Source organism: Ursus americanus, chromosome 1 (assembly GCF_024610735.1).
Source record: "Ursus americanus isolate L20-20 chromosome 1, mUrsAme1.1.p, whole genome shotgun sequence".
NCBI lineage: Eukaryota > Metazoa > Chordata > Mammalia > Carnivora > Ursidae > Ursus > Ursus americanus.
In genome coordinates this window covers 104,544,687-104,561,866 of record NC_142127.1, presented here as the reverse complement: position 1 = coordinate 104,561,866, position 17,180 = coordinate 104,544,687, and the positions used below count along the sequence as shown (strand labels likewise).

Genomic DNA, 17,180 nt, shown 5'->3' with positions numbered 1-17,180 from the left:
TGCCGCGGCCCCTCCCGGCATTCTCCGCGTGGTTCCTGGGCATCTCCCCACTGCTGTGCTTCCCTCCGAGGCACACTGACCCCCCGAGATGCTCCCCACCCCCAGCAGGAGGAATTCCCACTCCCGACCCCCGCTCCGAGCAGCCGGTCAAGGGAAAAGAGGAGGAGTCCTCTCAGGCCCACGGCCCTTTCGTTTCCCATTCGCACAACAGCTCGCTGCCACGAAGCCTGCATCAAGCAGATTCACTGCTTGTCACCTGACCGAGATCCTCCTGGCACACCCCTGCTCTGGAGAGACCCTGCTTCCCTCCCCCCTGCCCTCCTCCAAGGGCCTGCTCTGTGCTGAACGTGAGGGCACCTGTTAATGTGTCCCCTGAATCCATGAGAAAACAGGACGCTCGATCAGGCCAGAAAACTGAGTGATGGAGAATGACATCCACACAGTGGGCAGCGGTGTCCGAAAGCGTGAGACTCGGAAGTGAGAAACCACACCGTCATCCCTGACAAAGCAAGGAATGGCCCCTCGCTCCTGCCGGGACGGCCACCGTCAGGCCCCGGACAAGAACGCGCGTCGGGGAGGGTGTGGAGGAGCTCCGTGCGTCCCTGCTGGCCACGCCATCGTGGCCGGGAACAGCGAACACGGAGCTACCCTGCGCCCCCGCAGTCCTGCTCTAGGCGGCCGCGTCTGCAACAGGTACGCGTGCACCTGTGCTCCCTGCAGCGTTAGTCACAGCGGCCAGGAGCGGAGCACCCGGATGGCCGGCGACCCAGGAGTGGATGCACGAAGCGGGGTCCATCCACACCACGGAACGGTAATGCAGCCTTGACAAGGACACCCGGCACGCGCTGCACACCGGTGAATCTCGAAGGTCCCACGCTGTGCGAAGGAAGCCCGGCACCACAACGCAAAGCCCGTGGGATCCCGCTCCCCGGCGGTACTCGCCACCGTCGCCCTCACAGGCCGCGGGACGGTGGGAGCCGGGGCTGGAGGCGCTGGTGTTGCCCACGGCTGCGTGTCTAATGGGTAGAGTTACGGGCTGGGGAGACGGGGAGTTCTGGAGACCATGGCGGTGGTGGGCGCGCAGCAGTGTGAGTGGCCTTAGCGCCCCAGAACTTTAAATGGCCGGGATGGTAAGTTTGATGTCATGCGTAGTTTACCACAGTTAAAAACACAACAGTAAAATGGAAGGAGCGAGAAGGGGGCCGCTGGAAGCCGTGGCCTGCAGGGCTGGGTGCGTGAGCGCCCCACGGGCTCTGTCCACCCAGCGCACACAGGGCTCGGCCGCCGGGCCCTCCCGCCACCCGACGGCCTGCAGGGCTTTGCCACAGCCGCTGACGGAGCGGGGAGACGAAAGTAAGCAAGGACGCCTACGTGACGGAGTTTACCACGAAGACTAGAGTCGACACACACAACCTCAGGCTCTTACCCTGGTTTCTGGGCCACTTACAAAGGAAAATTTTGAAAGGCTGAGAAGGAACCCGAACACACAGGGGTGGTCCGTGACCCACTCCCCTGGGCTCAGGGCAATAAAACAGCAATACCAGGGGAGAAACCAAGGAGCCTGAGCTCTTGGGATTTTAAACAACTTGCTTCCAAATAATTCATATGCTAAAGAAGAAATTAAAACCACAAACACGGAAACGCTAGAAAATATTAGCAATGGCCAGGAGACAGAAAGTTGGGGAAGGCAGCCCAGAGGCCAAGCAGAGAAGTGACTGGACTAGTTCCATTGCTAAGCAATAAGAACAAAAGCGAACAAGGAAAAGACTGGTTCTTCAGGGTGGGGCTGCAGACGCGTAACAGAGATACGCCGCTGTTGTCTTCGATCAAGGAACAACATGAAGCCTTCTGTCCAGAGTCGGGCTGAGAAGGCGCATGTCCACAGACAACAGAAAAATAAGATAATTATCTCTATAATTACGTGTTGGATAAAATGAGCAAGTTCACAGAAAACGTGAAACATCACTGAAGAAATAGGAAACTCGAGAAAGATCCTCCGTTATCTTCACGGCCAGAAAGGGCCCAACGCAGACGGTGGGTGGTGGAGGTGGAAAGGAAGACCCGCACCCTTGGGGTTTAAGATGCAGATGAACCAGGAATCTGGGTATTTAACACCAGAGGACACAGAGGAAGTCTGAGGTGGGCAGGTGCTCCGGCTGACCGTCCGGCACCCCTTCCCAGGGGGCGCCAGCTGACCACGCCCAGGTGGCAGTGCTGCAGCCTCTCCCACACGGCACCCCAAGGCTGCCCTCCCTCTCCACCAGCCCATGGATGTGGCCCCTGTCGAAATGCTCAGTGGTGCCCAGCTGCCACATCTCTGTCTCAGTCTGCCCGTGGCCTTGGCTTCTGGTCCCCAGCCTGCACCCCATCTACATCCCTTCTGTCTGTGGCTCTCACACCTTCCCGACTCTGAGGTTACCCCAAATGTCTCTCCTGGCCATACTTTTCTGCTGTGCCCTGGACTCCCTGGATTTGTTGTGGATACCTGCCTGATGCCCTTGTCCCTGAGGGTCCAAGGGGACATCTGACCCAACATGGATGCTATGGTGGGGGCTGACAGCTTTAGCAAATAAAAACACAGGACTCCCAGTTAAGTTTGAGTGTCAGATAAACAATTTTGTAAGTACTGCACACGACATACTTATACCAAACGATTGTTTATCTGACATTTGAATTTAACTGGGGGCCATGTGTTTTCCCTGGCAGTGGGCGGTTGACCACCCTCCCTGGTGTCCACACACTAGAACTCCCTCCCAGTCATGACACTATATGACCCACTTGTGCTATAGGACAGAAGTTTCCAGGAGAAACAGTTTAGTGCTTTCCCCAAAGCTCCCCGATCTGTCCATCTACCCAGCCAGCAGCCATCTTTCCTCTCACAAACAGACCCACAGAATCTTCTAGAGACAATAAACATGCAGAGAAAAAGCCAACCTTGGGTGTTCGTGTCACCAGGTTTCTAAGTGATTATGCTTTCTAGACCTCTTCCTCCCTGACATGGGGTTTTGCTTTTATTCCCATTGATAACTGGCCAGAGTACATGACAATACGGCAGAGTCATCAGTATCCAATTGCTTGGGTCAGTTGCTGCCTTTTGCCCTCCCAGCCATGTGTGGCTCAGGAGACGCCTTCCCGGTGGGCCTTGTGGGCCCGGGGCGCAGAGCCCCGGAGAGCATGGGTGGGCGCTGCCCAGTCTGCTGTACCCCAGCACACAGTACGCTGTGAGAGACCCAGTGGGAGGAGGGTGGCGCACCCCAGGGATGGAGGGCGAGGGGGCCACCAGGGAAGGCTTCCCAAGCCAGGCAGTCGCCTGGGAGGGGAGGAGAGGGAGTGACCCAGCAGGGCAGTGAGCAGAGGGCAGAGTGGAAGTGAGGGCCAGGCCGGAGGGGAGGAAGAATGGCTTCTGCTCTCGGGTCCCAGGGCGCACCGTGGGACTTGCCCACGGCAGGGAGGGAGGGCGCCATGGGAGGGCGAAATAAAGGGGCCGGTGGGAGGCCTGGTGGGTTCAAAGGCAGCCAGGCCTGGCTGTGCGGCTCAGGCCCACGGGCCCCTGGCCCCCCCGAGTCCTGGCCGGCCTGCCTCTGCGGACCCGGCTCCAACGGGCTGCTCACCACCTGGGCTTCCAGGGGTGAGGGGAGTCAGGTCTTTCCACGTCACAGAAAATATGAAGATAAAAGAGTCTTAGGGGAAAAAATCTCCCACGGACAACAATAACTTCATTATGAGAAGATGAATGAGGTCGTGTTAGGTTGGGAGCCCTCCTGTTGCTCCCGTGTTGACATAACCCTCCTCGCTAGGAACAAGGGAGTTCTCCAGAAACAGTACTCGGCCGAGGTCAAACTGCCAGGGAGGGCGGGAGGACTGGTGAAGAGGCCATTGCCCGGGGGCTCCCTGTGTGTGGGGACTGTCCCCATCATCTCCGTCTCTCCGTGGGCTGCAGGTGAAGCCACCGCGGCCGCCTCCGCCCGGCTCCCCTTCCCCCACCCCTGCTTGCTCCTCTCAGCTCAGCACCTTCCCTCAGGAGGGCTTCCCTGAGACCTGCTGGGAGACAGGCTCTGGGGCAGGTTTCCAAGCCCCCGGGCGTGCCTGCCGCCCACTGTCCTGCAAACGCGGTGGGGTCACAGGGTGAACACTCCACCCCCACGGGCTCCATCGGAGGGGCTCCAAACATGTCAGGAGAGCTCTGTCTGTCTTGTCGTGCTCCCCCAGCCCCCGGCTCGCAGGATGGGATGTGGCGGCCGGCACTCAGATCCAGCCGAGAGGGGAGAGGGTTTTCCCCTCGGCTCCGGCAGCAAACAGACTGTCCAGCCCAGGCCCCCTGCCCTCCCTGAGGCGAGCCTGTCGACAGGCCCGAGTTGGGGCCCCCGGGGAGGAGAGCTGATCCTGCCAGGGGGGGCCCCAGGAAGGACGGGCTCTGCCCCTGCCAGCGGGGGACGTTGGCAGCCCAGCCTGGGGGCTCCACCCTTGGGGGCTCAGCATTTTCACTGGAATTCACACCACAAGAGGCAACCTCATCACACACTCTGCCAGACCCAAATTCTGGCTAATTAGAAGCTGTGGAATTGGCTCATTCAGGGAGAAAAAAAATCAGAAGGAACGGAAGTTGCTCTTTGCCTTAAGGAAGGATTCCACCTAATCTATTTCCCTGGCGAGGTGCTCACGACCACCTCCAGTGTGGACATAGCGTGGCTCAACAGCTCCGGCCTGGGACCGCCATACCTGTACTGCCTGGCCAGTGCCTATGGAAGGGAGACAAAAATTCAGAAATCTCTCCGTGTGGTTAGATACACAGGGAGAGTAAACAAACACACTGAGATGATTAGCAAATAAGAATCCTTTGGCTTTGGATTCCAGGGTGAGAACTGCCTCCAGATTTAAACCAGCACGACCATCTGAAGTCACGTATATTGCATTTCCTGTGACATCCCCGTCGGTCCCAAACAGTTATGCTTGTACTGATACAGAGTCCCATATTTCAATAAATACAGCGGCCTTGCAAGAATATCCTCAAACCCCCAGCACGCCCAGCTCACAGAACAGCATCAGCCAGCGCTCCTGAGTGGAGGTGGGTGCCCGACGGAGCTGACAACAGACACGGCCATCACAGAGCAACCCTGGGTCCTCTGGAAATGTCCTTCCTTGCTCATTGATGAAAAACTTTTCAGTGGCTCTGTATGAAATTTATAAGATGCGTGTGGTCATATCGGAGTCTTCTGCAAACAGAAGAGTATGCACAAAGCCCAAGTTTACAACAGCTTGATTGTAAAACTGTTACAGAGAAGTTCTTGAGCCTATGGACTAGCATACTTAAAAAAAAAAAAAAAAAGAAAAGAAATTCCACATTGCTATTTTGGGTAGCAAAATCTGCATCGCCAAGGAGATCTGGCTCCTGCTACAAGTCGGGAAGAAAACACTGTGTGCTCCATGATTCTACTAATTACTGCTGGGCTCTGATAACCTCACAAAGTTGTGTTTATTTGGAAAAATAAAGATATAACATTAGCCAGACCGCTCAGACTAATGTTAAGATTATAGGACTCTGGACTTGCACCGGAATGTATGTTATTTTCCTGGTAAACAAGGAAGGTCTTTATATGCACTCATGACATAGTGTTTATTTACACAGGCTTTAGACGGTGCAGCTTCTGGAATCCAGTAAAGAGCATTTCTTTAGTCAGTTATGTGTTTTAAAAAAATGACACAACCCAGCTCCCTGCCCTGTTAGCAGAGAAATGTTCATTTCTCAGGAGATTAAAAGATTCTATGTCAAGCCAAAGGGATCCTGACACAAAAGGAGAGAATACGATTGTAGATTTTGCTTTACACATAACTTCAGCCAAAACACTTTAAGGGGCAAGATCAGTCTTCAGATCACATTACAGGCAAGTGGACGCTAAGGGTTTTATGCAGAGGACTCCTTGGCCAGCCTGCCCCCTGCGGGGCTCCTGGGCGGTCGTAAGCACCCTCTCCCCCAGGTGACCTGGGCCATCTATACGGACAAGCCACACGCCCCCAGCTGCTGCCCGGCTACAAACCCAGCACAGCGCTCACCCCTCCACCAGCACCAGCACTCGGGGGCACCGGTGCCGCAGTTGCGTCTGACCCACATCACCTGTTCTGGGGAAAGCCCCTAAGTACCCTAGTAGCTGTAGGCAGTGCCCCCCCCCCCCGGGCCACTGGATTCTCCCACTTAAGTCCCCTACTTAGTTTTTCTTAAGAAGTAACTACATACATGAGATGAATCCAGTAGCTAAAAGAGTTTAGAAAGGCTTCTTAGCTTTGCCACAGGAGAGCCATGAGGACAATTTCAGGGTAAATTAGGCTAAATCTGGTGCACCTTCCTGTTGCCCCTGGGTTTCAGTTTATAATCTCTCTCGGAACAGAAAGCTGAGTATATTCTGCCTCTTCACCAAGAGTCCCTCTTTGAATTTCTATTAGCCAGAGGATCAAGTTCACAAGCAAACCAAAAAGCTGTGGAAACATCCAAGAGGAAGAAGGCTGGTCTCATTTGTTGCAAAGGACATCCTAGGGAGGTTTGTTTGCAAATCAGCAACTGCTGTATGTGCCAGTCGGCTTCTCAGCTTTAACTAATTTCTAGATCAATGGGCCGTGGACCTGAGTCCCAGCGTTAAGTCTGCAAGGTGCCTGCTACCACGCGAGAGCCAAGGACGCCTGCACGGCCGCTGCCGCAGCGCAGGGCGCAGAGCACAGGTGCGGGGGAAGCGCGTTCCCGGGAGTGCGCGGGAAAGGCGCCCGTGTCTCCGCGAACTCCCGGGCCCCCGAGGCCCCCCCAGCCGCCCCTCTCCCCCGAGGGACCCCCGGCCCTACTCACCTAGGAGCAGCCAGAGGCCGCGCCGCGGGAAGCCGTGCAGGCTCCGGGCCATGGCTCGCCGCCGAGCCGGGCCGCCCGCAAGGACTGAGCCCGCCGCGGCGCCGGGGGCGGGAGCGGGCGCGGCGGGAAGCGGCGGCGCGCGCCTGGCCCTGCCCACCGTGGCTCCGGGGTGGGGTGGGGGCGGGGGGCAGGTCCCCGGGACCGGGCGGGGCTGCGGCGCAGGAGGTCCGCTGGGCGGGCCGGCACCTGCGGGCGGGCGCGGGGAGGGGGCCGGACGTGCGAGGCAAGGCGCGGCGACCCCACGGCGAGCAGCGCGCGCGGCGAGAAGCGAGCTCGGGTCGCCCGGACCCTCCCTGGGGGACGCGCACGCGGGCTTCCGGGGAGGCCACGCGCCTCGACTGCCGCAGGGTTTGCTCCCGAAACCTACGCCTAACAGGCAGGTGTTTAAGCCAGGGAGGGTCTCCTAGGGCACCTCAGTCTCAACCAAAGCACCATCCTCTTCCTCTCCCTAGTTCCGGCCACTCCTGTCCCCCCCGGGGGGGGGTGTCTGCTTTGTGAAAGGCCAAGACCACATCTCTCTCCCGGCCAAGGTGCGGGCACTGGGGCACCCATGGGGACAAAACCAGTCCCGGAGCTTGGGGAGACACCTAATCAGAAAAGGACAAGCAATGAGGAACTGGAATAAACGCTGAGACCTACACGGAATGAGCAAGGGCATGGGTGCCTGGGAGGACGGGCAGGTCAGGTGTGCCCAAACGCCCTGGGGCTGCAGTGAACAGGGATCTTCGGAGGACTGAAAGATGGCCCCGGTAGACTGATGCCTTAGATGGGTGATGAGGGGCAGAGGCGGCTGGAGAACCTGCGACGGAATTCATCAGACTCCAAACTCGAGCTGAAAGAGGACAGCATTAGACTTGCCATGAGAGGCTGTCACTCTGGGCTTCTGCGGGCCTGGAGAACGCACAGGGGGAGGGGACAAGAAGCCTGGGCATATTGGCTATAGTATGGGAGAGAAGGGCTCCGAGGGGTACACATGAGAGCCCTGGAGAAGGTTTCCCCGTGCAGAGGTGTGAGTGGGAGACGTAAGAAAGCTCTTCTGGTGGTTGGATCTCACCTCATAGTGGTTCCTTCCTGTAACACCTTATCCCAAGGAGAACTCTGAGAAATGGACTGAGAAATGCTCACTGAAGGCGGAAGGGGGGAGAATCGCTGCTTTGAGTGCAATGGCCACAGCGGCTTTGCTGGTTTCGTACACTTAGCATGGTGCCGGGCCCAGGTCTGCCCTGAAGGACCCGTTCCCTAGCTAAAGGAAAGGGAGCAGAGCCACCTGCTGTCTGCTCCGAGAACAGGAGGCAGCCGACAACCTGGTGGTCATCCGTTCATTCTTCTGAACACAGGCTGGGAGGGCACTGAGGGCCAGCATGCCTACAACTGGGGGCACCAAAGCGTCCTGGCAGTGAGGGGTCTGCATCAGATGGCAGGGGAGGGCACAAGCTCCTGACTTGATTAGCCCCTCTTCCCAAACCTTAGAAAGGTGGGTGGCCTGGCTTCCCCACTTGATTCATTTAAGAGAGATCTGAGTCCCTACTGTGTGCGAGACGGAGCTAGATGAACAATGCAGGTCCTGCCCTTCAGCCTGTGACTCTAATGGGCAAATCGAAACTCTCAACAGCCCATGAGACAGGAACTATACATACGGGGTGTGGGACACCTGGCCCCGCTGTAGTGTAAGAAGTCTTGAGGGCTGGCCAGCAGGAATGCACGAGAGGACTGCAGGCCAGAGGAAAGGGCACGGTGAGGGGTGAGGGTGGGACCCCGGCCCAGCTCCACTGTGAACCATGTGCTAGGCAACAGCGGCCACCAGTGGGGGCCAAGGACACGCATCACTCGGCCATCAGACTCGCCTTCCACTCGCAGATGGCTGCCCTTCCCACTCTTGGCTCATGAACCTTTCTGCAACCTCTCCTCATTGGGCCCTTTGGGACTCCTGTACTCTCATCTTCAGGCTAAGCAGGAGACATTTTTTTGGCAAAAATTTCTCTTTGAAACTCGACTGCGACAGATAGGATGCAATGTGAGGGTAGGGAGGCCATTCGCCATTTCCTTTCTCCACGTGCCCACACATACCCCCTAACAGATGCACGCACCTAAACAAAGTGTACTTCTCAAGTTCATTGTAGATTCACAATTCTCTTGAGAATGCCAAAGTGTGTGTGTGTGTGTGTGTGTGTGTGCACGTGCGTGTACTTGAGCGCGCAGTAGACACCCTGTGGCACTGTCTTTCCCAGTCTGCACCGGGGTCTGGGCAAGAGATACCCAGTAACTACTACAGGCTCCCTCTTCTGCAAGGGTAGGAATGTGGGCAATCTCAACACTTGCCCTACAGCCATGACACACAAGAGTCGGCGACTTTGCCCTGGCTAGAGTCTCCCTGAAGCATCTGGACTTCTAACTGGTGGTAGGGAGCATGGGAAACCATCCTACTCCCCAGGCACCTCCAGCTAGATGGACATTAGGGTGCACAACGGAAGAGGTGAGAAAATGGCCAGATGCTTGGCTGTGCACACAGCTAGGTTAGAGACACAACCTTGATGGGTCAACGAGAACTGGACAACATTACTAAAAATTCATATTTAACATAAGAAGGCTGCTGCTTCCAGCCACGATGAAGTACCGGGGACTGGATTAACCCTTCCGCCTTAAATAAAAACACTGGACAAGACTGAGGAAGCCACAGTTGCCACTCTGGACCACAGGCATGGCAGGACCACGATCCTGGGCAGCAGGGACACAAGTGAGATGAGCCCTGACTGCTTGCTGCCTGCAGCTTCCAGACCACAGGGCAGCTGAGAACCCAAACAGAGCCTGGGGTCTCATGGCATGGAGGAGAAAGCTGGGAGTCCAGGGAAGCCCTGGCCAAGGCGGCTAGGGAGGCAGGGCTCTGCAGTACCGGGGAGGAACGCTGCCAGGGAAGGTCTGCAGGAAATCACGTCCCCTCCCCTAGCCTCGGCCTATTACTGACTGATGCTCACATGGAAGGACACTGTCCAAGGCAGAGAAAAGAACCAGCAAGAAGGAACAGGTTGGCACAATCCCCGAGAACTCACACAGGGCCTGGAGTAGCTCCGCTTTCCACCAATCCTGGTGGAAAAACCTGGAGAGAAGCAGAACGTCTGATAGAGTAATTAGCACGGTACTGCCTTTGTCGTCAGAAAAATGACACAGGCTTCCCTGGGGCTACCTAACAAAGCTTAAAAGAACTGATGAAGCCAAATGATTTCCAAGTAACTACTACATCCCAGAAGAAAGACTTAAAAAAAAAAAAAAAAAAAAAGAACGAAGCACCAGGGAACCATAAGACACGTGTAACTGGGAGTCCTGTCAGACAGCAATATGTGACTACTGTGTGGACACTGTTCTATAAACCTGCAAATTCAGGAATATGGACAAACCCTAAGCACAAGAATCATGAAGAAGAAAATACGCCAAGACACATTACAATCAAGTTGCTCAAAACCAGTAATAAAAAATCTTACAAGCGGCCAGGCAAAAAGCACACTGTACACCGAGGAACGGATTCAGACGACAGAAGAGGTCTCCTGGGAAACAGCGCCAACCAGACAGGGATGGGGCGACAGCAGTAAGTACTGGAAGAGAAAACCAGTAAGAGTTCTGTACAATTTTTCAATAATTTGCTGATACAAAGGGGAAGACTTTGCTGACGTCCTCACCACGAGGCTAGCAAGTTAGAGGTTAAGTTTTCATCGTCATCAGTGATGAATGGGTGGTTTCAGAGATATGTTTATAAGCAGTAACGACTCAGTTCTGGCATGTGTTTGTGTAGTGCAATTGTTAAGCATTAAACAAAAACAGCATTGCAGGAGCACTGAGCTTCATCAAGCTTCAGTGTTTTAAATCCCTCAAGGGAGTCTTGCTGGTAAAACCCAAACACTTGGGGCTTGCAAGTGGCTGAGAAGAGCTTGCATAGTTTCTGATTTCCCTAAATGCCCTCTCCAAAAGCAAACAAACAAAAAACAAGTGAAAAGTAAATCCTGCACAAAACTGTGTTGCCAGCATCACTCGGAGAATTTTAGAGCTGCAAAATAACGGAGAGGAAAGTCACCAGATGCCAGCGTGGGATCTCCCTTCCCCCACCCCCCTCAGCCACCCCACCTCAGGGAGCAAAGGGAGCTTGAGAAGAACTGGGGGGCAGGGGAGGGGGGCTGGTGCAGGCCCTAAGATTAAATCTTAACATCCAAGAAATAAAAATACTTTTTAAAGTATCTCAATACTATATAAAGTAATAAAAGTCAATCTATCCAGAGCTACTGCAGAAAAGCAGGAGATGAGATTTCACACATGGGAACTGAGGGCTCCTCTACCCTCCAGGAGACGCTATTACAAATGTGTCACATAACCGCACTGGGGGGTGGTGAGGAATGAGAAACACCTGAGCAAACTGGAAAAGCAGTCAATCTGCTGACTGCACACTGCAAGGCTGAAAAGAACTGCATGCAACGCTGTACTCACAGGGCCATGGTCTGGAAACGCAGTGCCTTCAGGTGTCTACCAGGGCTGGGTAAATCAAGGTGAGTCTGTGCGGAGAGGGCCTAAGACCAACTCCAACAGCAGTGAGCACACCTGCTGACCGGATCCTGGCTTCCATATAGCATTCTCCAATAAAAGAAAATGGAGTTTGTTGGAGACGTAGTTGATTCCAGGGCAGGGGTAGTAAGATGAGCCGAAAACAGCCTGTGGTGCCAGAAAATGAGCACTCGAGAAAGGAGGGTGATTTTCAGAGACGCAGAACCCAACCTAACAGGGCTCTGAAGGCTGGTCGCTCCTAAGTCCTTGTAGAACTATCGGAGTAACGATATAAGAAATGATAGTATTGTATTATAACTCACAGACCAAGTACACATCAGTGAGTCCACACTGATCTAAACAACTGAATAAATACATGGGGGAGAAGGACAGCTTTTCCTCACAGGCAAATTCTAAGTAATAAACATAGAAGGAAGGAAAGACATACCCAATCATCATCACACAAACACCACAAGAATAGTCGTTTCAGGCAAGATCTGCTGATGGATGCCGAAACCAGTGAGCCGAAGTTTTCATACTGTCAAAGAGCTCCCTCAACTGTAAAGGAGAAACAGTAACTTTCCAGTGGAGAAACCCAGCAGAGGCCACCATAACCAAGTGAAGGACATGGCCTGTGAGAGACCTATCACGTACCCCCAGATGTGAGGTACTGATGGTACAGCACTCCTGTGGCCCTCTTCTCAAAAAATGCATCACTTCAGTCTAATCAGGAGAAAACAGCTGATCAACTGTGATTAAGAGGCATTCTACCAAGTAGCCAAACAATACTCATCAAAAGCATCAAGACCGTGAAAGACAAGAAAATACTTAGGAACCGACCTAGTAAATCAAAATTTGGTAATTTTGCTGTGGTCATATAAATTGTTAGCACTAGAGGAAGTTCAATGACGGGCACGCACGAACTCCGTACTATTTCTGCAACTGTTCTGTAAGTCTAAGTGTTGATAAATAAAAGTTAAAAAGCTCTGTACCAAGTACTCAATCTGAACGTTGCCCATGTGCCTGTTTCCCAGATGTTCTTGGTGAGCACTGTAACCACTCCTAAGTATTTCAGGACTGTGTGTGTGTGTGATAGAGAGATGATGGCAGAAGCCTCTTGATCCAGCCTAACCTGAATCCATTCCTGGAGTTATCAATTATAAGCTGATTTTTTAAAACTTTTGTTAGAGTTGTGTTTTTATAATTTGTCATCAAGTACCCTCTAATATACTAACTTCTATGGTCTGCTTTGTTCTAATATTGAGGCAGGTTACGGATGTTCATAGAAGAGAAAAAAATAAGTAAAATGAAAATAAAATAGCAGGAGATACAACACAGTCAGAGGCGTTATTGCAGCCCACTGGCTGACAGCACTACCAGCAGCACACCCTGACTGAAGGCTGTTTTATTGTAACAAGTACTGTGTTCTACTTTACGCCATCCCTACAACGGAAGATACTTGCCTCCATTTTACACGCCAGACAACTGAGGGACAGGGAAATTACCTAACTTGTCCAAGGCTAAACAGGTAACAAAGTTGGAGCAGGAATTTGAACCCAGAAAGCCTGGCTTCAGAGCCTGCATTCTTAAGCAGTAGCTACTAGGCTTTCAGCTTCCTGGCAATAAAAGCAAAGTGATTTATAGCAATCAGTGCCCATAATACACATAATAATGATATTCTCTGATCTGTGAGGACACTGTTACTATCAGCCCTAACTATCATGCTGTTATTAAGATATAAGTTCTACGTAAACAATAGCAGTCGAGGAGCTCTATAGCACTCACAGCTCACGCAGAACTGTTTTCGCTCCCCCACCCATACTCAAATTTGGGCAAAGATACCCGGAACCTATAAACAATCTTCTATTGTTTGCATTAGCTTCCTATCGCTGATGTAACACATTACCACAGACTTGGTGATTTAAACAATACAAATTCATTATCTTACCCTTCTGGAAATCAGAAGTCTGACACAGGTCTCACTAGGCTAAAATCAAGATGTCAGCAGGGATACGTTCCTTCTGGTGGCTCTAGGGAACAATCTGTCTCCTTGCCTTTTCCAGCATCTAGAGGCCACCCTCATTCCTTGGCTCCTGGCTCCCTTCTTCCATCTTCACAGCCAGCAACAGTAGATAGAGATGCTTCTAGAAATGCTATTTCTCTGGTTTTCTCTTTTGCCCACCCAGATAGCCCAGGATCATCTTCCAGGTCAGCTGTTTAGTGATCTTACTGACTTCTGCAACCTTAATTCCCTTTGCCAAGTGACATATTCACACGCCTGGGGGGGTGAGGACAGGATGGGTTGGAGGTCATTATTCTGACCAGAAGAGCTAACACTTAATAAACATTTTATGTGGAGGTAAATACCTGATAATAAGTAACAATGATAATAGTGAAAGAGCAGTAGAGTTAATATACGCAGAACACTGGCTGGAGAACTATTCCTTTAAAAAGAAACTACTGATTATACTGGGCTGCTCAGTTACACACATTATCTCCTTTGACCAGAAATGACATTGGCATCAGGCAGAGCCAACCGGGAAGTGTTGATCCCACTTTTTGGTGATAGTCTTAGGGTATCTACAACATTCCAGGTGTCTGGTGATCGCTAAACATAATTATTTGTGTATTCTAGTTGGTATAGCGGGAGTGTTCTTGATTGTCCCAATAGCACAGTATGAAAGCAAAGTGAGTCCGAGCAATAATGTAAGTATGCTAAAATTATCTGAAACTTTGCTAGTTTAAGATATTTGAAAACTTGGATAATTTGATCAGTCTTTAGAATTCTACCAGAGTTTTATATTATTGACTAATGTCAAATTAGAGATTTTTAGAGACTAAGCTAAATATTGATTTTTTCACTTGAGTTCCAAGAGATTCAGCAATGACCCCAGTTGTTACATTTAACTTGGGAAGCTTCATAACAGTGATCAATTTACTGTCATAACTTTTTGGTATACAAAAGTTATCTGAGCTTTACCTTTAGTTTTTGAACAGGACATCTTTATTCAAGAAACCTGAAAATTATAATATCAAATGATCCTTTCTATATTTTCCCCAAATTGAATGCAGTAACTTGGTCTGTTTGTATTCTAAAGGGGGATTTCACTTTAACAAAACCTTTGGAAACCAATGACTAGAGGTATGCTTCTTATTGTTGCTAGCATGTTGAAAATAATGTCTAGTCCATGTTTCAGCTTATTCAATGTTAACTCTGAATGCAGCCTTTTAATATAAACATATGATTTAACATATAGGAAGAAATCTCCACAATTCTTGGGATCTACTAGTTTGATGTATGGCCAAAAGCAAGGATTCTCAAGTTTCATTTAAGAATCCTTTTTTTTTTTTTCCATCCTGGAACCCAAATCCTGGTAGAATATATATGGGTAGAATATGTGGATCTGGTAATAGCTGGAGACAAATTAATATATGCAATAAAACCAAAAATCCCTTAAAAGGAGGAAAAATTTGAAATCGCATAATTTGGTGGTTAGCCTTCCCATTCATGTGTACTCCACATAAACACTGGTAGGCTCATGCACACCTGGGAAATGCCATCAAACCTGAAGAAAATATTAAATTTAAAATGGCACTACAGATTCTGCTTTTAATTAAATACAAATACATCAATATAAATGTTAAATGAGTAACTTTTAATCAAATGATACCAACTACTGAATGCTCTAAACATTTTAAACATTTGAAGAAAATGCATATTTAAGTGTTCATCTTAATATTGGCAAAACTGCAACTTTAAACAGTATGTTACTTTAAAAAGTAATCCATTAAAGAAATTTATAGGACATAAAATTAGGCTTTGAAAATTGTTGCAACTTAACACTTTAACCTAATATAACAGAACTTACTACAAAAAACAAAAAAAAGCAACATGGTGACTAAGCGCTTTACCAAAGCATGCATGGGTTCACTCTTCTTAGTGAAAATAGGGAAAATACACCTAAATGTTTAGTATACTAAAGTCAAAATGCATTAAATGTATCAGAGCATTAATTTAATTGTCTTGGAAGCCTAAAAATATACACATTTCAAAATGTTATGTATCTATGAATTCAAATTCAGTTTAATTATCTGTTATCCTGTGGTCCAATTAAGAATCTTAAGATAACTGAACACTGGAACTAAGAACTTTGGGTAAAATTATATTTTTCACGTATGCATATTATTTAATAGACTCTGAAACAATAAACCTTCTCTTGGTCACTATTTTTAAAAATCGATTTAACAAAAATTTTTAAAATAGACATGAGCATTTTTTCTAACCCAAAAGCTTGAAGTCTCTAAGTAACAAGTTTGAAATATAAAGTTTATAAACATTAAAATTATCTTTTATTTTTAATATAGAGAAGATGGTAATATTGTAGAAACAACAGCTGCTAGATGTGAAGGGAAGGCTATAAAGTAGAATATATGCAGCTAAATCCACTCCTTAAGCCTATTTAATCACAGCATCTTGCTATTACACAGTTTTTTCCTAAGTGGTATAGAACATTCTCTGTAGGACGAACTCATGCTTTCCAAGGAAATTCTATATAGATCAAGAAAAGAAGGGAGAAATCAACCATAAAACATACTGATTATGCTAAATTCAATATTCCACAGAAGTATACACAGAAGTGCCCCCTTCTCTGGGCTCTTACTTTCCGAGGTTTCATCACCCGCAGTCAACTGGGGTCCAGGAGCAGGAGCAGACGACCATCCTTCTGAAGTACTGTCAGAAGGTCAGTGGTAGCCTAATGCTACATCACCCTCTACGTCACTCACCTCATCACGGGAGCATTTTATCATCTCACACCATCACAAGAAGGCTAGGGACAGTGTATTTTGAGAGAAATACCACATTCACATGCCTTTAACACTATATTGTTATAAGTGTTTTATTAGCTATTGCTGTTACTCTCTTACTGTGCCTAATTTGCAGATTAAACTTTGTCACAGGTTTGTGTGTATAGGAAAAATCACAGTATATATGTAAGGTCTGGTACGATCTGTGCTTTCAGGCCTCCACTGGCAATCTTGGAAGTTATGCCCTGAAGATAAGGGGGGACTACTGTGGTTATTTGTCAGTACACTCTACTACTAAACCAATCATTGTCATTAAACTCATTTTTCGTATTTATGAATATAAAAAATACTCATTTACATTAAATTCTATCCCCCGACCGAGCATATCACTAAACTCTACTACTACATCAAAACAGAAACAGGCCACTAGATATTATACATACAGAGAACTGTTCTGACTGTTTCCACAGAGAAAACCAGATTGTCCTTGTGGTAAAAATGTGGCATGTCTTGAACAGAAAATCACTTAAGTGACATGTTAAATCTTTTTTCACTGGGAAGAACCTCGGCTGGTATCATACAGGTAGACTCACAAACTGGTTTATTAATGAATACCTACGATATGAAAATCATTATTCTAAAGACAAATATGTCCAGTATCATACAGATGTCTCCCTCCATAACAGAGGTCTGGTGGGTTTGTCTGCAGCCCGTAATAAAATATTTGGGTTCCCTAAGTGTAGGGTTCTTCCTGTAACATAACCCATTGTACATGTGGTGTCAGCTTGCCCTCACTGGGTTGCCCTAGGAGCATGAGGCTCGAGGAACGAGGCAAGAAAATAATATTCTGGCTACTGCTATTGCTGTGGGGAAAAACCTGTTTTGTCCCTGTCCCAGGAGGCTCATGTCATTTGCCAGCATTAATGAAATTATGGCAAGTCAACTTGTTAGTTTGTAC

At 49.6% G+C, this 17,180-nt stretch overlaps 1 protein-coding gene across 1 annotated transcript in view; it reads right to left on the bottom strand.

The window, feature by feature from the left end:
• Positions 1–6,985, bottom strand: part of RAMP1 (receptor activity modifying protein 1) — a 42,709-nt gene extending 35,724 nt beyond the window's left edge. Inside the window, exon 1 of the mRNA XM_045794004.2 lies at positions 6,833–6,985. Within this exon, the coding sequence (XP_045649960.1) occupies positions 6,833–6,884 (52 nt within the window). The 5' untranslated portion in view covers positions 6,885–6,985. The remainder of the gene's footprint in view (positions 1–6,832) is intronic.
• Between the last annotated feature and the right edge of the window lie 10,195 nt (positions 6,986–17,180).